This window comes from Amphibalanus amphitrite, unplaced genomic scaffold, assembly GCF_019059575.1.
Source record: "Amphibalanus amphitrite isolate SeventyFive unplaced genomic scaffold, NRLGWU_Aamphi_draft 000356F_arrow, whole genome shotgun sequence".
Lineage (NCBI taxonomy): Eukaryota > Metazoa > Arthropoda > Thecostraca > Balanomorpha > Balanidae > Amphibalanus > Amphibalanus amphitrite.
The window spans coordinates 386,548-406,744 of NW_024881850.1; the positions used below are offsets into that span (position 1 = coordinate 386,548).

The 20,197-nt window shown below is 48.5% G+C and overlaps 3 protein-coding genes across 3 annotated transcripts; all 3 read left to right on the top strand.

Moving 5' to 3' along the window:
* Nucleotides 1–394: 394 nt before the first annotated feature.
* LOC122389373 (RNA-binding protein 26-like) lies at nt 395–5,488 on the top strand. The gene is made up of 6 exons (XM_043381302.1): nt 395–467; nt 1,738–1,811; nt 2,512–2,775; nt 3,116–3,267; nt 3,504–3,644; nt 5,358–5,488. The coding sequence occupies exons 2-6, from the start codon at nt 1,753–1,755 to the stop codon at nt 5,486–5,488; spliced, it is 747 nt and encodes a 248-aa protein (XP_043237237.1). The 5' UTR covers nt 395–467; nt 1,738–1,752.
* Nucleotides 5,489–11,450: 5,962 nt separating this feature from the next.
* On the top strand, nt 11,451–15,628 carry LOC122389374 (zinc finger protein swm-like). The gene is made up of 4 exons (XM_043381303.1): nt 11,451–11,592; nt 14,069–14,221; nt 14,518–14,898; nt 15,260–15,628. Exons 1-4 carry the CDS (start codon nt 11,542–11,544, stop codon nt 15,626–15,628), a joined length of 954 nt encoding a protein of 317 aa, XP_043237238.1. The 5' UTR covers nt 11,451–11,541.
* A 298-nt stretch (nt 15,629–15,926) lies between these two features.
* LOC122389375 (RNA-binding protein 26-like) lies at nt 15,927–18,523 on the top strand. Its single transcript, XM_043381304.1, has 4 exons — nt 15,927–16,062; nt 16,336–16,474; nt 16,778–16,969; nt 17,252–18,523. Exons 1-4 carry the CDS (start codon nt 15,971–15,973, stop codon nt 17,384–17,386), a joined length of 558 nt encoding a protein of 185 aa, XP_043237239.1. The 5' UTR covers nt 15,927–15,970; the 3' UTR covers nt 17,387–18,523.
* Nucleotides 18,524–20,197: the final 1,674 nt, after the last annotated feature.

The following is a 20,197-nucleotide window of genomic DNA, read 5'->3' on the forward strand; positions in this document are numbered from 1 at the left end:
GCATATCTAGCGGAGAAGAGGGGGTGGCTCAGGTGGCTGAGGGCTGAGTGGACCCCAATCGCATTTACATAAATAGTTAGCGTAAAAATCGGTGGATAATAACTATAGGTACTCATGCCAATTTTTCTTCTTGGCCTATGCTGAACTGTTCAGACTGTGACCCGAAGGACTTTTGGTTGTTTTTTCTTATAAATTCTTCAACACTGCATTTTTGTTGCATAAAATGGAACAAGTCAGATCAATCAATCCCAAAGCCGGCGAGATTCATGGCCCCATGTTGTGGATATGGTGATTTAGCGATGAAGGAAACTGGTAGCGATATGGCAGCTGTAGCATGAGAGATATGCCGGCGCAGCAATACACATTGCGGCGCAGTCAAAGTCACTCGTGAATCGTGTTCAAGCATGAGTTTTGAGTGCGTTGTTACGTTGTTGTGGCTAGAATAAGTTGCAAAACAGTTGCAAAAGGTGATATTCACGTTTTTTTTATTATTTTATAGTGTGCGCTGTTTAAATAAGTTAAGGCTGTATATAGGGAATGTCACGTTTGCGATTACCATCATGCTGTCTCAGAGCAAGAGCATACCTACTGATACGGGCTACAGCTCGCGTTCAAACATAAACAGATGCTCGTTATTCGTAGATGTCATTTGCAAAGTCAGAACGGGATGATTAATTTTTTTCGATATTTTTTGTCTTTCAAGGAAATAATTTATTTCAGAAACATCAGGGAATTGGTTTGGTCGAATGCTTGAGCCTGATGGCTACCTACGTGTCAAAGCTATAGAACGCTATCCCGCACCCAAATCTACAAAGATGGCAAGATTCTTCAAGATATTGGGCATTGGGTTGATTTGAGTCTTTGTCCATGTGTCCCTAGATTCCATACCTTTGACTCTAGCGTAACCAGACGAATTTTGTATACGGCAACTGCAATCCAAGCTGCTATCAACTATCTCTTTCAGTATCACTGAAGCTGAGGTCCACACTAACTTAGCTGCTTTCATGTTATTCAATTTCCTGAATATGAAAATAATTCTAGGGCTAGGACAAGGGATATTAAAAAAATTATTTTTTTTGGGGGGACACACTCTGCAGTCTTTACTCATTCCCTATAATTTTGTTCCATTGGATATTTGTGGAATTATGTGCTACTTAGCCAAGAGTTCAAGTATGAAGCAACCTGTATGTGGTTTGAATAAACCAATGGTCTAACTATTCAATATTTTTCCAAGAACATGCCTGTCAAAGTATGTTCTCATCTTTGACTAAGTTTAGAATTGTGAGGCTAAGTGACTGTTAGATGATTTTTAGGTATTTATTGATTTTCTATTTTTAGATACCTTCAACAAAATCCTCATACCTAATCTACATATTGGACTCTCAATTATGATGACTTTTAGGAGGAGAGCACTTTACTCTAGTCTGCAGTTAGGCTATGCTTGAGATTACATGTAAATGGCTAGGCTACATGTAAGTAGCTTTTGATTTTGAGTTTTAATAATGCCACATGAATCATGATGCATCTGTGTTTTTTTCAGTGCAAACTGCAGGAAGCTAATTGTCATATGTAAATAAAAACAATTATATTTATATAGCTGCCAATGTCATTGTTATTGTGATTCCTCTTCAGGTCTGGGGGGGGGGGGGGTGCTGCAACATCCTAGATACATTATGCATAATACTAAAAATGTAAAGGACAATGCTTATATTTTTGACCACTTTGATGCATCTCCAGGTGTGATTATTCAAGATGATTGTTGAAAAGCCAGATGCATTGAAACAATGGATGGCTGATATCTTGGAACATATGTAAGTGCATGCAGCTTCTCATTTTTAATTAATGTGTTGTAATGCAAGCTAAATGCATTACAACACATTGCATTGTAATGCATTTAGTAACCGTGGCTAGTTACTAAATAAATTACTAAACTTAGTCCCGTGGCTAACCAACTGAGCCGTGGTGAGAGCACGCGTTCCCGGTTATGACAGTCCGGGTTCGAAGCGCGACGGGCGCTCGACATTTATGGGCCTCCTGACAGGTATGGTTGCGGTTGGTGGCAGGCCGTAGCCAGGTGAAGTCAGCGAGGGGACCGGCCGTGCGCGGCTTTGTGCGCACGTTAAACTTTGGACTCTAAATTCTGCCATAGAATCGGAATTGCGCGATCGGAGGGCAGAGGGCAGGGTCATCGCAACAAGCTTCGCTTAGCGGTGGCTCTGTCCTTGTGAATCCTTCCCATCAAAAGGTTCGGACTAAATTAATTTAAAAAAAAAATGCTATATTTGTATGTGTAGGTACTGTTTTCTATGATTGGTACCTAATCACTGACACTGAGGTCCATTATGGGCGATCAGTCTCACTTCCCAGCATATGTTTCCTTTCTCAGTCAATAACAGCTTCTTTCTCAACCTATTTTTCAACTGAACACTGTCTCCCGTCCCTACGAGTATGTTCTTCTTCTGATCTGCCTGTTTCATTTACCACTGACATTACCCCCGTGTGACATTACAGGTCCGACGCTCAACCAACCAAGCTAGCACGCTACGTTCTGGCGCTGGTACGCAAGGCGAGCTCGCCGGAGCGGCTGCGTGTCACCATGCTCGAGCAGCTGGATGTGTTTCTACACGAGGAGACTCCCCTGTTCGCCGATCGACTGCTGGCAGCGCTGGCGTCGGGCGTGTACGCGGTTCGACCCGCTGAGAGCCGCGTGGTTACGTTGCCCGTGGCCCCGCCGCCCCGACGGCTGGTCCAGCTGCCCCCGGAGGAGACAAACAGGTGCGAGGCTGGGGAGCTGAGTGAGGGACTGGGAGAAAAGGGTGTTGGGCAGGGAGGGGGTCGAGAGTTATGATTGGACGATTATCTTGCCAAGTGCTTCATTTTTTTTTTTTTTTGACGTTTTGCGTTTCAAATGAACTCTACATATGACTCTTTGTGGTATCGATTTATTATGTTTTATCGATGGAATGGGAGACGTATGCGAAATAACTGTTATGGAGCCAATTTCGATAGTGTATGCTAGAGTATAGTAATTTGGGTCAACTTCTTATGGTAATATTTCAAATTCTTCATAAACTTCAAATTTATCATCAAATTTTCTGTTTTTTTTTTCGCCCAGTTCCCCCGGCGCATCAGCCGTGTCGGACCGCCTCGGTGACAAAACGAACGGCACTGCCGCCGTTACCGACTCTCCCGCCTGTCCAAACAGTAACGGCATGAACGCCTCGAGTCGTGACAGTGGAAGCCCAGCCGAGAACTCGGCAAGTAACGGTGAGTTCCAGCGTGCTTTGATATGTTGGCTCTAAGATCGGTGAATTCGCCGTGTTGCAGAATTCCAATTTCACGGAGTAATTTGAAGACTGTTTTATGTTGTTTGCACTTCTAAGTCTCCATTTTTTGTGCTTATCAATTATCATCATATTTTGCATTACTACATTATTTTCCTCCATCTCTTCAAGCTCCCTTTTTCTTTCCTCCCGCTAACCGCTGTTTCCCCTCCCCCGCAGGTACCTCAGCGCCGGCGTCCGCTGACCCCCGTCCCGACCCCCGGCCCGACGCCCGTCCCGACGCCCGTCCGAGCCCCTTCACCGACCTCCGTCACCGTCTGGGCGGTTCGCTCGGCAGGAGGCGTGGTCGGGACGCGAACGGTGAGTGACCTGCGCTCCGTGGAACCGGCCGACACCACGGCGTAGATCGTCGGTGCCGTGCTGGTGGAGATACGATCTAGATGGGGCACGGCCACCTACGCAATACGTGATTCGGAGGGCGTGGTGATCATGATGATGATGCCGAAATGATGATGATGGTGTGGTACTGGATTCTGAGCTGCTTCTATGAGGTAGTACGATGGGATATTGTGAACAGGTGGGGTTTGGGGTTAGGTGGCTGGTTCGCCAGAGTTTACGGGCGCGTCGACTGCAAGGTCATTTCCGTTCGTAACTGATTTTAGAGGGTTCAGCGTAGCTGTAAGCGGTGTCGGAATTCCCGGTCAGAGTTGACAGTCGTGCGGTGTACTGGCTGGGTACATTGTGTATGTGGGTCCGCCCAATGTCATCGTGATGCGTCGGAGTAGGGGCTATTGCGCCGCTTTTTCAAATCATGGGCGTGGCCAGCTGGATCTGCTGCAGAAGCATGAGTCTCTCTCTCTCTCTCTCTCTCTCTCTCTCTCTCTCTCTCTCTCTCTCTCTCTCTCTCTCTCTCTCTCTCTCTCTCTCTCTCTCTCTCTCTCTCTCTCTCTCTCTCTCTCTCTCTCTCTCTCGCTCTCTCGCTCTCTCGCTCTCTCTCTCTCTCTCTCTCTCTCTCTCTCTCTCTCTCTCTCTCTCTCTCTCTCTCTCTCTCTCTCTCTCTCTCTCTCTCTCTCTCTCTCTCTCTCTCTCTCTCTCTCTCTCTCTCTCTCTCTCCCCGTTTCTTCCTCTCCTTGCATGTGCATGTTCCTCTACTTATCGTCGCATTTATCTCCCCTAAGATCAATGTTCAAGGCTGTTGCTAATGTCGTATACTTGAGTTGGGATCTTCGGTGTTTAACGGTCAACTAACATGACTGGAGCTGTGGTATGGCATCCGGGTGGAAAATTGACGGCTTCAGAGTCCGAATGGACATTCAGACGACCGACTTGTTGTATTTCCCAACTTCAGATCGTACTGAGGCGTGTAAGGGAAGCAGATTGGACATTTGAAGCTATCGCAGACGATTTAGCTCAAATATGGCCTTGTGTTTACCGCAAGGATTTCCATGTCGCTGTCAGAAAATAGCACTAAGGAATATCCGTTATCGCTTCCAAAACAGATGGCTATGCTTAAATGGAATTATCCTCGCTATGCTATGCTACAAACTCGTGTATTTCGTCGGCGCACCAGTCCATCCGGCCGTTTTTACTAGAAATCCACCGTCCGATTTATGCACCTTATCTGAAGGTGCGGGTTCTCTGAGAATCATTCATTTACAAGGAGCACGCCATCGTCAATATTACCCCGATACAAAGCTCAGTGGCTGTTTTGGAGGATGAAGCAATATTCATTGTGTGCTTTTGTCTAAACTCGGTGTTATGCTTGATTGTTTTTAGGGAGCTTTTTGTCGAGAAAGCAATCTCACATTATGTAAGCCTGGGCGATGCCTTAGCTTAGGTTGTAGTTAACTTGCTTAGAACATGGCGGCTGTCTCATAACTCACCATTTTAGGCATGTGATCTACCTCGTAGACAGACCTATTGACATGTCGCCTGTTGCCATGTGACCTGTGGTGACAAGCTGTGAGATGTGACCTGACCTTTGATATGACGTGTGACGTGCTGCACTCTAGCCCATTATAACCTCACCTGTGACCTCCCCTGTGACCTGACCCGTACCCTCTCCGCTGTCAGAGCGCAGTATAGACGACAGCCCTTTAGAGTACAGTCCGGCGAAGGTGACCGCTCCCGGCGGGCCTGCACCGCTGGCTCCGTTCAGCCAGCCTCAGCCGCCGCCGACCGCCGCTGCCGCCGCCGGTGAGTAGCTAATAAACACAGTAGCGGATTTAGCACATAGCGACTCGTTGATAGCATTCAGTCAGTACTGACAACATACAAGGGTAGCCTCCGTGGTGTTTTACGTAGCCCTAAGACCAACAGGGAGTGATCTCGACACGACGTCATCGGTTGTCATTTTCTGTTCCGGTAATCCGGACGTTCTCGTATTGGGCGTTCTCGACCGCTCCCGGCCGACTTCCGTAATCCGGACGTTCTCGTATTGAACCGACTGTGAAAGGGAACGGGTGGGCTACCTATGTATGAAGTGTCATTTGGTATAGCAACATTCGTTAGCGTCAGTTTTCTCTGGCGAATTCTAGTTCCGCATTGTAATCCGATTGGACCGCCATGTTCGTGAGACGCCTCTCTTTCTCCAGCCATGCTTGGCAATCCTTTGTTGAATATGGCTCGTCACCTGGGCGTAATAATGCATTTCGGGCGCATGTTCCTCGTAGGATACCGACCGGCACCGTACGGCAATCTTCTGGGGCGCCTCGTAGCACTGTCAGTACCGCTTCCGATTCCAATCCGTTTGCGTGTTCCTGGCAGCAGTCTGTGCAGTGTGTAACTTTCGTTTGTCTCCGTGAGTAGTCCCGGTAGTCGCATGTGGCTGTTGCTTGTGTTGGCTGTTGTTGGCTGTTGGCTGTTGGCTGTTGGTATGTTGGCTGTTGCTTGTGTCAGGTAGTCTGAGTCTCCGTAGTCAGTTGTCTCTTGCAGCTTATAGTAACATTTGAGACAGTCTGTTCGTCTCCGCTGGATGCTGTGACTATCCGTGTAACATCCCTTGTCTCACACGTCTCCCGTTGTCTCTCCGCTGTCTCAGAGCCGTCTCATCCGGAGCCGATTGGCCAGACAGTGTGCCTTTCTTCCCTCCCGGCCGCATCTGCACGACAGCAGGTCTCTGCGCTGCCATCTCAGGCTGCCAGCGTTGATCAGGTCAGTCGGGACAAGGCGTGGTGGCGAGCGTTGAAACTCACTTCAGTTGACTTACTGGATGTTGGAAGGTGTTTTATCTGCTTTTTTATTCACGTGTGTGTACACGCTGTTTGAGATGTGTGTTCTGCGTACCACTACGCAGAGGGTAGAGTTTGAAACTGCGATCACGCGTTTCGTAGCGAACTATCAATCCTGGTCTGAGCTTTTGTGGGATTCCCCACCAGTGAAACCGATTTAGTTGTTTACCGTGTCGTCGGCGTCTCTGGCCTGCGTTTGAACAGGGATTGATTTGTCGTCCCTTCGTCTCGCGGCGCAGTTTCTCGTGTTTTCTTGTAGCGGCGTATGGTTGCGACGGAACAATGACGAAGCAGCTTTCTACGCGCTGACCAGCGGTTCTCTAACCGGTGTAGCTATTTTATCTGGTAACTTTTTGAAGGTTTTTTTTAGCTTAACGATTTGCTGCATATCGTAGGGAGTGAGAACGATCGTAGGATGCTAAGCATGAACACTACAGTGCGTTTGAAATCCATTCCACAGTGGTATGACCGGGAATTATGTCGACTGGACATGGCGTAATGCTGGAATTACGTGACGTGTTTTCTGCGGTGCTCAACGCCCATCCATATTTCCAAAAGGTGGCTGATATTTTCCGATGTTTTGAAATTCCCGGCCAGCATCTGATATGGCATTCACTAACGTAAGTGCGGTGGGAAATCCACCTATGAATATAAGTGGCAATGGAAATAACAGCTTTCCGTTTTTGGACTTAGTGGGAAAGTTTATCCACAGCTGTTTGCCTGGAGACAAAAAGAAAAATAACAGCTTTCTACATTCAGCTGTCATTTCTGATCGGAAATCGATGTTTTTATTAAAGTTAAAACAGTTTTCGCTCTTACCGATCATTTTTATGGAACGCTTATAAATTAAGCTTGCTATGCACGTTATCCAAAGTGCAATATATAACTCATTAGATCTCATTAGATTTTCATGAAACAGCAGTCTCACAATTTATGCGCTTATCCAGCTGCGTAATCTATTTACTCCCAGAGTTACTCTCAACACCGTGATGCCTGAAAGGCCCTTCAAGTGATCACCCCAGCTACGATTCACCAGACGGGGGAGGGGCTGAGAGGGCAGGGAGAGGGGGAGGGGACGTATGGAGCGACACGGCTCGTGCCGGCTGCCCCGCCACGAACTCCCGATATAGCAGCTTCAAGGTCGCACCTGTCTGAGGCGTCCGTGCGTGGGGCGCCCGCCGCCGACTGTGGTATATTTAGCCGCGACGAGGGCGTCACACGCAACCGTGTTGGTGCGGTTACGTCGTGCCTGCTCGTGCGTAGGCCGGCATGCGAAGTTTGTATTATTACGTGTAGTTGTCTTATGTGAACACAGGTCAAGCGGTTTAGCGTATGTTTGACCTCGCGTTAACCCGCGCCCTGGTGTGGGTCTGAGCCACCTTCGCCCTGGTGGGGGGGGGCCAAAATGACCCCCCCCGTCTAACTCGAAAACGAAGAGGGCTAGGAAGACGCGGAAAAAAGCAAACGAAAGCCCATAACAAGTACGTTCGAAAGTATTTCGGTCATTTTTTCGCTAAGGTCAATATTGAGGTCGCTAGAGGTCATCATAGGTCAAATTTCAGTGTTTTCGGTGTTGCCGGACATATTCCGCTGTAGCTCGGAAACTAGAAGAGCTAGAGAGCCGCGGAAAAAAGCAATCGATAGCTCTTTTCAAGCTCTTTCGCCAAGGTTCGTCAGATTTGACCTCAGCTCAACGGTTTGGCCTACAGAGGTCATGCAAGGTCAACTTGGCAAATTTCGTTGAAAATGTTTTTAACTATAGCATGCATTCACGAGAAAATAGAGAAACGATTCATGCACCATCGTGCTTGGCTCGTCGAGACGCGTCGAATGATATATAGTTTGACCTCGAAAGGTCATTTTGAAAATTTGACCTCAGGTCAAGGTCATGACCTTACCGAAATAGGTCATGCTGCATATCATTCGATCCGCATTGACGAGACAAACACGATAAACGTCGAACGGAGTCTCTATCTCTATTCAATAACAAGTAAGTGCAGAAAAACCGCTGGTGACCTCTGGTGACCAGGGAGATGACCTAGCGTGACCTCAGCGAGGTCACAAGCAACTGGTTTCACATGGGCTGTGATTTGCTGACCCAAGACACTTCAATAACGAAATATAGGAACAATCACGCCCGATTTAGCTGAAAAACAACTACTTTTCGATTCTCCCATTGACTTATAATGGGGAGCAGCGATGACCTGACCTGACCTTAGGTCACATTTATAAAAAATCCGAGATAGCCATTTTGTAGAGCTGGGTGACATCTTCAAGTACTGTAAATTTTACATCGATCGGATAAAAGCTGTGCCTTTGAGAGAGCTTTGAACTTTTTTAGAGGTGGTGTCAGTTTTGGTGACCTTGTGACCTGACCTGACCTGACCCGAACCCCCCAAAAAAGGACATGATGTAAAAATGTTGAATAAACAGCTATACAAAGTTTCAGGGCGCTAACTCAAGTGGTTTCTGAGTTATCGCTGAAAAACCACAGGGGGGGGGCCAAAATGGCCCCCCCCCACCAGGGCGAAGGTTAATGGGAGATGCGTTTTACGCTGGACAGGACACTATAATCGACCACCGCAGTCGACGCGCCCGTAAACCCTAATGAACGAACTATAATCACCTTATCGTGCCCCATATCCCCCTTTTTGTCAATCGTTCAGCCATCCTACACGCCCTATTTACAGCTAGTTGACGAGATACATGACCTTGTGATCGGTGTTTTTAACATGCCTACACGCCATTGTGGTCATTCTCGTCCACACTTTTATCGGAATTCGCACTATCTCGATCTGGTTTAACCCCTTTATCGTCATGCCTCCAGGATATTGTTCCGAGAAGTGGTCTGTCTTGCTGTACTTTTTTCTGACAGACATTTGTTTATTTCCATGTTGATTCGGTATGGCGGTCACGATTTTATCATCATTGGTGCCATAACTTGAAGGAAACGGATGCTAAGGTTTTGAGATGACCACTTTTACCGGTGGTTTGCTGCGATTTATTTGTAGCTGTCAACCGCAGTGGCAGCGCTTAGCGTGAAACGGTTCTGCGTCGTTCAGGCTCTGTAGCTGAACGGCCCTTTTTCACCGGTCTGGTTCACGGCCCCGGTCGAGGCGTGTGCTCTCCGACGGCGGCGTGTGCTCATGTGGCCCTTATTGACTACGACGTCCCTTGTTGTTTAGTGTTTACCCGTTATTTATAATCGAGCATGAGTATTGCGAATGCATTGTACTAAAATTTCCGCTGGGTATCTTGCATCTTAAAATCACATGTCGGAATTTTACGCTTTCGGCCCAGTCTATGGATCGATGTCAATACAGCTTCTTTATCAAAGAAACACTGGTTAGCTGTTACTTTTTTCGTCCCTCGAACATCCATCAAATTGTGCCAGAACTGAGTTTAATCTGTAGTCATACTGCTATTCATGTCATGGATAGATTGGACATTTTACTCGATGGAGCAAGACCACGACAGTCTGGCTTCATATTGTCGCCACTCCCATTTCCGTAGTCCGAAGACGTTCATCCTAATTATGAACGAGTCCGTGGCTGTGGTTTGAAATGTCATTACTGTGAATTCGTTTCGTCTCACCACAACAGACAGAGAAGATTTTACGTGCGAGCGGTCATGTCCAAAAACAGCGTCTGCTTTGGTGTAATTTCTTGAAAGATTGTCTGTGGAAATGACAAAAACATGTTGGTAGAAATGGTACATGGCTAGATATGACGTCGTCAACCAATCCCCGTTATGGAACGGTTGTCTACGAGTTTACTGGTGATTCGTGTATAGCCGAGCTGACTAGCCATGTAAGAGCTTCCTAAAAACACAGCTAAACCGATTACTCGACAAGTAAACGCTGTGGACTTCCCCCAACGCGTCGTATGGCTAAAATTTTGCACATGTTTCGAGCAAGCTGGGTATGCTTAATGCTTATGAGTTATGACTGTAGAATTCCGATGAATACAGCAGTTTGGTTCTGCGTGCTAATCTGAAAATGTATACAAGTGACTTTAAATAAATAAAATGAAGCTTATTGTTTAAATTTAAATACTTGGTATTTTATCGTTGCTCGAAGGGCAAACCTCACTGCTCTTCAAAAACACAGACAACATCGTCACAAAACAAGTTTTTTTTTGTAACCGCAAGTTTGTGTTTTAAAGTTGAAAACACGATTCTTTACAATTTTGTTTTTATTGAAAAGCAAACGTGGGTTCCCAGACAATTTTGCATAGCATGAAAAATAGATAGGCTATAATTAGGTATACATACGTGCGTGCTTTTGTCATACGATCATTATTTCTCGCATATCACATATTTTCTCTTTATTCAATGCTTAAAAAGTGCTTGTCGTCTTCCACCTGGCCTCTACACCTGTGCGCGATTTAACACCCCGATGAACTCTGAGGAAACTGTCTGGTAATACGCGCATTTTGTCTGTCTTTGATCGTCAATTAGCACACTGCGTGACGTCAGAGCGGCTCTATCCGCTCGGTAGACTGGTCAATGGATTAATACGGTACTGTCTGACTGGTATGGTTGTCCTGTGGCTATCCAGGGTAGGGACACAGCTGAGGCAGTCAACAGGGGGTCAGGGGAGTTTTTTTCCGATGACCACACGTTCGATTTATTAATCCTTAGTTTCTTTTATATTTGATGGTTGGCGGTTGCAATGGAACTGTTGAATACGATCTGTGCTTTCGATTCTCTGAAGAAGTATTATTTCAATCAGACCTGTCGCTACGCTAGATGAATTGTCACTTTCTTTGACAGCTGTAACTGTGAAACTGGATTCGAATAATTTATAACTGGATTGATGTGTCAGATTATCGTTCCATGTGATTTAATATGTCGTGCAAGCCCCACAAAGCTGACGTTTTCTGTGCTGTCGAATTCCATGGCCTGATCTTATCTGACCTGGTGTGACCTGACGTGACCTGACCTGACCTCTCTTACAGAGCTGCGGGCGGCCTCTCGACACCTGCAGTCTCCACCTGAAAGGGATCCCGCCTCACCTCAACCAGATTATGCCGCTCAACGACTACATGTCGGAGTTTGGCCGCGTCGTCAACATACAGGTTCGAACAGGCGCCGCGCCCTCTATGCACCGGGGGTGGGGGGTTGTCTGTCCACGTCAGTAGTACAGGTCACGGGCTTCAGTCTCTTCACGTTCTGTCCTGTCTGCACGACGTCACGAGTGATTTCGTCAGGGGCGTGTGTTTAAATGTAAATTATCGGATAGTGGCACGGTAAATTGATTTTTTCTTGATAACCTTCTTCGCGAAATGATTTGCGTCGCTAATCAGACATCTGGTGGATTTCGTTTCTGATACGGTGGGCGGATCTGAACTATGGCCGGCTGTCGTATGGCGTTATACGGGTCAGACTGGGCAGGTTGGTTCACGTTCTGTGATGCATTCGGCGGCTCTCGGGGGTCGGTACGGCCAGCTGACAGTGCTAGTCCGTCTGTACCGGCGGTGGTGTCTGGGCTGGGGCAGAGCTCCGGGTAACTTGTGTACGTCGGAGGTCTGTGCGGCCTCAGAGGGGCATTTGACGTGCCAGGATGGTAAGTTATTCGGCGACTGCGGTGTGGGTTGTGCCCGGTTTACGATAAATGCTGATTCCCCAGACTAAAGTTTCCCTGTTGCGTCACGCTTGCACCGCGTCTCGTGCCTTACACAGCTGTGACACGTGCAACAATGCCTTGCACTTCAAACATGTCAAAAATGAACGTGCCTGGTATAGTTTCCCGTACCGTGAGGCGTGGCTTCCATTGTTTACCCGAGCCCACCGCTCGTGATTCCAGGACGCGGCCCGCTCTTGTGGTTCCCTTCCTGGTTTTTGTGGTTCCCGTGCCGCTTCGGTGTCGTTCCTCGCCCTCGGCACACGCCAACTTGTCACAAAACTTATCGTAAATCATGACAATGACATGTTAGACAGAATGCTTTGAAAGTTAGTAACATACAGGGAAGTGACACATGTCTCGTGCTGTGTGAGGGACTCTGTGGTTTGTAGATCAGGTGTGTATTGTTTGTCTTTTTGTTGTGCTGATCCGGCTTTCAAGGCTCATGAACTTTGCGTGCCATCTGCGGCGACGCACTTTATTCGTAGCCTTTTCATTGTCGGTATGCTCGTGTCAATATCATTCAACGGCGCTTAACACTTACGTTCATTTCAGTCACGATTTACTGTAGCTGTGTCCTTTGCAAGCTGCTTGCCCAGTATCTACAGGGTGTCCAGAAAAAAAAGATACTACGGAAATTAAGTCGCATTCATTAACGCACGTGCCGATTTTGTTCCAAATTCATGTGCTTATAGTGCAAGATTTGGCAAAACTCATGAGCACTGTAATGCGTCGTTGGAAAGTTGTCTGCTTGCCCTCCGAGATGGTCAACATGACCATCAGTCACCTGCAGACTGTGCTAGTGCTGGAGCTGATCCGCCGTAAGGCCGCTCACATTGAGTATCTGCTTTGAGGAGCTGCCGCAACTAACCAAAGAGTTTACATGCCATGTGGCACCTGCTGTCTGTTTTGCCATATTTTGGCGAATACAAGCATGTGCCATTTTAAAATGTAAGGTGTTTATTTTCGGAATTACAGCAAAAAATAATAGTATCCGTTTTTTCTGGACACCCTGTATTACTGCTGTCATGGGGTGTCTGAATAGACCGGACCTTTTTCCTGCTGAAAAATAATATAATCAAGCTCACGATCGGATTGCTCTCACATTTCTTTTCCCTTGTTATACGCAAGGTCATATATAGGTAATACGAATATGGGCTCCTTGCATTTATTTCAACGAACTTCAGTCTCAATCAGGATAGAAGAAACGAAGGATGCCGATTCAAAAGAACGGCTCTTTTGGTTGCAAGTTGCAACATCTCATAATGCGTGTGATAGCTAAATCTTAGCACAGATACATGTTGATAGATGTGTGTGATCTTCATGTTTAAGTTGTATGTCGGCTTTATCAAAGACCGTGTGGCGAACCCGGTCATAGCTGTTTTATTGTGTCTTTTCGTAGCAGAATGTTGTGATAATATGCAGATAATATCGTACTACGAGGTCCTTGCGGTATTTGACCTGTAAGATTGCTTCATTTGTACAACAGCCCATGCCCATTGTGAAACTTCGCGCTCGTGAAAATCAGAACATGCGTAAATTCCCAAAATTAACATTATGCGCTCGCTTTGTATTTTATTTATGAGACAGCTGGTATGGAAATGACCGGCGCCTTACCGTGGCCATATCTCTACTGGTCTAATATGACGCCTTGCCGACGCCACCAGGTGTTTAGACGATCTTCGACAGCTTTAGGGGCGTCTCACCCCACCCTACCTGACCTGACCGCTCCCGCCACCAGCTGGTGTTTGGACACGACCTTACGTCAGCTCTGGCTGCCTTTGACAGCCCCTGGCTTGATCTGATCTGACCTGACCTTTCCTGTCGCCAGGTGTCGTTCGGGTGCAACCCGTCAGCGACACTGGTTATGTCTGACAGCTCCCGACCTGACCTCGCTTGACCTAACCTGACCTGACCTCTCCTGCCCCCAGGTCTCGTTCGGTTGCGATCCGTCGGCAGCGCTGGTAACCTTTGACAGCTCAGAGGAGGCAGAGGCGGCGCTCTCGTCTCCGAAGCCGGTGCTCGGCTGTGCTCAGATCTCAGTGCGCCCCCATGGAGACAGAGCGGCCTTTGGCGGGCGACAGGTGAGATGTGTGGCAATCTGAGAACCGCAGATCTGCATAGCCGTGTGTTGTTGCTCAGAAGAAGTGTTGGATTCGTGAAAATGTTGATAGAGATGCGTGTAACGGCGGTGAGACTTTGTTGTTTTCTGGGCGTTGTGGTGTCATGTTCTTGTTTACTCTGATGGGTGTGTCTGCGTGAGAAGTGGTTTGTGTGGTGATTATGGTCTCGCAGCTTTCTTGTAGTTTCGCCTCGAGATTCTCCGAATTCTTAGCGTAAGGTGCGCGCGTATCTCTCATATACCGTTTTCTCTCCACAGATGGCGTTATCTGGTTTGAAACGAACTGTCGCGAACCCCGACGCAGCACGACGGAAAAGTGAACTCGACTCCGCATCACAAGCATCACATCTACCACAAAATAACGGTGATACAGCGCCAGCATATCCAGACGACTCGCCAGCCGCGTCACAGGAACAGGACTCGGCTGACGATCAGCCATCAGCGTCTGAGGTGTGGCAGGCACTCCCACAGTCCCAGCAGCAGGAACAGACGTCAGCTGGACTCCCCACGGAGGAGACAGCAGAGGCGCGCCGTCAGAACCAGGAGATCGCAGAGGCTCGACGCCAGGAGATACGCCGGTCACAGGACCTGCTGGCTGCCAATGTTGCGCTGGAGGCCAAACGCAAGGAGAAACGAGAGGTGAGATAGTGTGGAGGAAATTATGGGTACGCACGCTTTGCTTTCATGTTTCAGTGGATAGATGCCACTTGATTTCGTAAAAATTGTGAGTCAATTTGCCCTTTTATTGTTTCTCATGTCTTTTCATTGCAAACTGAATGCAAGATAATTTGTTAGCGCATGATGATCGGCGGATAACCGTTTAGAATAGCATACCCACTACTCGATATCAGTCTCTTTACCAGCACAGCTGGTCTAGGATTTACTGCCGTTTGCCCTTTCAGGCGGCGTGGCGGCTGGCGGCGGAGCTGCCCATGTGTCCCTGCCCATGCCCTGTCCCCTGCTCACGTGTCGACCCTACCCCTGCCCTTTTGTCGGTCAGGCGGCGCGTCGGCTGGCGGCCGAGCTGCAGCGCCGGGAGGCAGACCTGTTACAGCGGCAGCTGGAGCAACAGCGGCACCTGCTGGCGCGCCTGGACAGCCCCGGTCTGCGGCCGGCCGAGCGGCAGGCGCTGCTGGGTGCTCTGCGCGCCCTACAGGCCGCTTCCCAGAGCACGCGCGCCGGCCTGACGGCGGCCCTAGAGCGCGGAGCGGCGCCCCGGCCGGCGCCCGCGCCCGCGCACAGGGCGCCGCTGAGGAGGGCGCACCCGGCCGATGGAAGGGAGGCGGGCACCACAGACCAGCCGGCGGCTAAACTGGCGGCCGGTCTGCCGCAGGAGGTACGGAGTGGAAGGGGCTATCATGACAGATAGACGTCTTTAGCTGAGAGGGCGCCAGCTGTTGTGGTGTCTTACATGTGGCGGTGTCGACTACGTAGTGCTTTTTACAGCAAAAATAGGAAAGCGACATTAACGTTCAGACACTTTCAGTTTCCTACATAATTATGTTCAGCTGATCTTGGACTGCGAGTTACGCCCATCAAAGGAGACCGCCGTCTACCTATCAAAGGAATTACTTCCCTTCTTCCTAGACTGAACGGGAAGCATTGGACCTCTAGCTAGCCCTATGCCAGAGGTAGTTGCCTGACCTGCTGTCTCCCTCCCCAGACCGAGCGAGAGGTATTAGACCTGGAGCTCGCCTTATACCAGAGGCAGATGGCTGGAGCGGAGACGGAGGAGCTACAGCAGCGGCTGTCCCGCCTCCGACAGGCCGCCGTGCCGACCCGAGGCCGCGGCAGGGGCGCCAGGTAAGACGGGGATGCTCAGACAGGGCCGTGACAGTTACTCCGTGTGAACGCAACTCGGAGGCTGGCTGTCAAGTTTGAATGTCTTATTATCGCTGGATAATATCGTAAGTCGTGGTATACTTGGGTGGTTTCGTGGTTACTGGTAAACGAAAGCCTTGTACATTTGTACGGTACTGGCTGCTTTTGTTTATTGAGCTGGCTAGCGTACACTAACCTTGTTCAAATATCTATTAGTACCACTTCGGACATATTCTGACCACTGCCCCTTCGCAGGGCGCGTGGTCGCGGGCGAGGTGGTGCCGGCCGCGGCGCCGTCCCCGGTCGGTTCTCATCCATTGACCGGCGACCGACCACCCTCATTGTCTCAGACTTCGCCGCGGTCGGCCGGGCGGGCACCGTCGCCCATCTAACGGTGAGAAGAGGCGATGCCTGAGTTTGCTGGTGGGTCGGTCAGTGTTCAAGGCTAGGGCTTACGTGATGGACACTCTGCTGTTTTCGAGTTCGCTGTCTAAATGTCTTAGTTTACTGCATATCCATTGAACTAACAGATTCTTGCTGTGGATTCGACTTCAGCATTTTTACTAGATCTCACTTTGTTCGCATTCGTTCATGTTTGTTCCCGTTTGGTCGTCCTAAGTGTTCATTCTACTGAGACTATTTTAGCTGCTGAGATGTTATTTGACCCCTTCCCTCTCATTCCTTCCCCTTCCAACAGAGGTTCGGCGAGGTGACCGACTGCCGGCCGGCCGGCGACACTGGCGCCGCCCTGGCGGTGACCTTCGGTACCAGGCGGCAGGCGGAGGCCGCGCTGGCAGGGGGCGCCACCGTGGGCGTGCACCGGCTCACCCTCGGCTGGCCGCTCTCGGCGACAGCAGCAGCGGCGAAGGCGGCCGCTGATGTCGTGCAGGTGCGTGACGAGGTGTGTATGGTAGTCCGGAGATGGCTAGTCGTCGACTGTGAGGATGGATTGGTCATTCGATAAGAATCAATTATCTCTTACTGATAAGTGGAATTATTTTGCCAGAAATATATTACGTCGTGTTTTTCTTCGATTTATTTATTTTTCGTGTGGGTGACGTGCAAGCAAAGATATTTGTGCACGGCTCTAATTAACCAACGATTACTTTAACAAAGTATTTTAGGACTGAGGCCGCTCGTTTACACCTCCACACCATCCACTGTTTGACAGACTGTCGAAATGGACACCGGCGCCGACCAGGCAGTGGACACTGACCCCGCGGAGTCTCCGACCAACCTCTCCGACTTCGAGGACGACGAGGGAGACGATGCTGACGACGAGGATGACCGCTCGTGGCGGCCGTAAGAACGGTCCTGCCGCAAACGGTGCGCGTAAAATAGTCCTGCTGTTGGCAGTGCACGCAGAACGGCCCTACCGCAGACAGAGCGCGCGGAAAGAGCCTGGATGCTATGGCCGGGGTTGAATCTCATGTTACTGAATGACTAGACTGACTGGAACCAAGGCATTGTTACATAATGTTCACAGGGTGAGAGCTGACTCGATACCAGTCGGATATATGGTCTCCTTTGGCCTTCAGTGCGTTACGGTGACTGGTTGACCTGTCAACTACCTCAGTTGGCAGGTCAATCAAGCAAATAACGTGGTGGACAATACTTATCGAAGTTGGAGTTCTGTAAAACTTGCCGGTATTTTGCCTGTGACGCAGCCAGGCTGACTGCAGTTGATTTTATGACGGGGAAAAGTAACGTTGCTACTTACTCTTACCGTTTCAATGGTTGGAACTCGGTGTCTTCCAAATACCTACCAGGGAGGGCAAGTCTTTCAGACATGCTCGTATTTGGATTGCCGTTACCGCGTATATGAAGTATAAACCGTTGACGATAAGCAGAATTATTTTTGCTGAGATAACTCGTTGGGACTGGTTATTGTGAATATTGTCACCCTGCATAATCTGCACAAGTCGCATTTCGTGGACTTCTCTTTTATCGTTACCACTCAATATTTCTTTCGTTGTTATAAGTTTGACTCACGTCGCTACTTTGTTGAGCACATGATGGTCTCGCGTAGTAAACGTTCGTTTCACCTAAAACGCTGTCTGGACGGAATTGTGTCGTGTACCGTGAATGAAGTTGATACACTTTTAAAATGCATTGTCTCCGAGTGTGGCGATAGCAGCTCTGGAGATAGCAGTGTGAAGGCCGGCCTCTCCCTGCGAAGCCTGGCAGACTAGACAGTTGTTTTGTCGAACCTAATCTAGTCACCCCCATCTTTGCTAGGGCGCTGCTGTTGCCATGGATAATTTTAGAGTCCACCTCACAATTGATGTGCCGTGTTGTGTGTCGTTGCGGTTTCGTAGGCAACAGCCCGCCCTGAGTGATTGCTGTGCCTTAACTCGTGTGGTAACCGGTTTTCACGTTATTGTTCCCCGACTAATTCTTGTTTGAAGTATTTAAGAAAATAAACGATGTATATGTTTCCTAGGCTCGACTTTTATAGTGTCCCCATTATTTGCATGACGCTTAGTAATTGGTATACGACCTACGACTGTAACAGGATTTTCTTTGACCGAGGGACATTTTTCAATGCTCAAGCATCAAGGGTTGTTTATAGATAAGTCTGTCTATCTGTCCCATTCTATTGTGATTGAACCATCGTCCCATAGTAGTACTATGTGTCGAAGGTTTGCCATACAAAGTTATCTGAAGTTCTCGCGATTTTTAGAGCCTTTAATATTTTCGATCAGGTGCAATGCTAGTGATCTTTTTATTGTATTTGTATTTATCATTCGAAAATCGAAATGCCCTGTAGTAGAGCGATGGGTCTTGTCTTGCATTGTCAAGCATTAGACAATGTCAGAATGTCGAGTGTCGCCGGGTCCTTTCACAACTCCTTCAGATATATCTAAAAGGCCAGCCCCGTGGGCCCGTGGCTGTAAGTGTATTAGATAGTGGAATGCAAGGGTGAAGGGACTAGGGAGGCAAGCAAAGAGTACGGTAGGCAGTAGGCACCAGTAGTGGTACCACCCAGTCACCACCCAAGATTCGTCACCATCCATCCCCGGCGTTCCGAATGTGTCCAGACTCCAGTGTCGCTTTCATCCTAGGCAAATGAACTAATAAGAAAGCATCAAAGGAAAGCCAATAGGCTAGAAACCTAATAAGTTTTAGTGGACTAAAATCAGGATTAGTTTCGTTACGGTCCAAGGCGGACATGAGGACAGGTGGCGCCGCCGCCACTCGCATAGCGGCGGGAATGTGAACTAACCTGTTTACCATAAGGCCGCTGTGCTAACGGCCGCTGCGGGCGCCGTTTCGGGCTAGTTTTGACTTTGTACCGCAATTAATGGTTTATTTATAATAAAAAATGGACTAGCGAGAGTCGTGCCGGAATCAGAATTCAATGTTCTACAAAACTAAGCCATTTTCATTGTGATCACGTCATCAACTTCACCGCCCAACCCAATAAAGCAGAAATATGTCGTGTCACCGGTGATTACACGCAAAAATTCTTTGGCATATAGCATAAAAACCAGAACACCTTTGACTGCAGCGACTATGCGGTACTACAGAAAATTGTATGGCCTACCTAATGGTGCCCATTACTTAACCCGCGCCCGGCTGGGGGTCCTGGATTTCCACGCCCTGCTGGGGGGGGTGTTTGAACACCCCCCCTTGTAACTCGGCTCCTGGGCCACGTAGCGATACGCGGAAGGCGGCGTTCGAAAGAGCGTCAAAAATAATGACGAAATCACTTTAGTCAATTTTTTGGTCAGGTCAAAGGTCAGGTCACCAGAGGTCATTGAAGGCAAAATTTCGCCGATTTCCAGGTCGAATGTCGAAAATTTCCAAGAAGCCAACGCATAACTCGGGAACCAATAGAGCTACAGCGCCGCGGAAAAGCGCATTCGATAGCCCTATTAACGCCCTTTCTGAGTAATTCTCTCAGATTTGACCTAACGTCAACGGTTTTGCCTGCAGGGGGCAAAAACTGCAAAAATAGCCGATTTTTTCGAAAACAGTTTTTCTGCAATAACTTTTGACCCAAGTCTTGTACGAGCTTTCTTTTACCGGCATCGTGTTCCTCTCGTCAAGACGCATCGAATGAACTATAACTTGACCTTGAAAGGTCAACTTGAAAATTTGACCTCAGGTCAAG

What these genes read in the sequence shown, in the direction of transcription:
- LOC122389373 (XM_043381302.1), top strand. Translation starts at nt 1,753, where the DNA reads ATGATTGTTGAAAAGCCAGATGCATTGAAACAATGGATGGCTGATATC. An exon ending in GCTGATATCTTGGAACATAT is followed by an intron (nt 1,812 to 2,511) that starts GTAAGTGCATGC and finishes GTGACATTACAG; the next exon opens with GTCCGACGCTCAACCAACCA. An exon ending in CGAGAACTCGGCAAGTAACG is followed by an intron (nt 3,268 to 3,503) that starts GTGAGTTCCAGC and finishes CCTCCCCCGCAG; the next exon opens with GTACCTCAGCGCCGGCGTCC.
- LOC122389374 (XM_043381303.1), top strand. Translation starts at nt 11,542, where the DNA reads ATGCCGCTCAACGACTACATGTCGGAGTTTGGCCGCGTCGTCAACATA. An exon ending in GCCGCGTCGTCAACATACAG is followed by an intron (nt 11,593 to 14,068) that starts GTTCGAACAGGC and finishes TCCTGCCCCCAG; the next exon opens with GTCTCGTTCGGTTGCGATCC. An exon ending in CGGCCTTTGGCGGGCGACAG is followed by an intron (nt 14,222 to 14,517) that starts GTGAGATGTGTG and finishes TTCTCTCCACAG; the next exon opens with ATGGCGTTATCTGGTTTGAA.
- LOC122389375 (XM_043381304.1), top strand. Translation starts at nt 15,971, where the DNA reads ATGGCTGGAGCGGAGACGGAGGAGCTACAGCAGCGGCTGTCCCGCCTC. An exon ending in GGCCGCGGCAGGGGCGCCAG is followed by an intron (nt 16,063 to 16,335) that starts GTAAGACGGGGA and finishes GCCCCTTCGCAG; the next exon opens with GGCGCGTGGTCGCGGGCGAG. An exon ending in CGGCCGCTGATGTCGTGCAG is followed by an intron (nt 16,970 to 17,251) that starts GTGCGTGACGAG and finishes ACTGTTTGACAG; the next exon opens with ACTGTCGAAATGGACACCGG.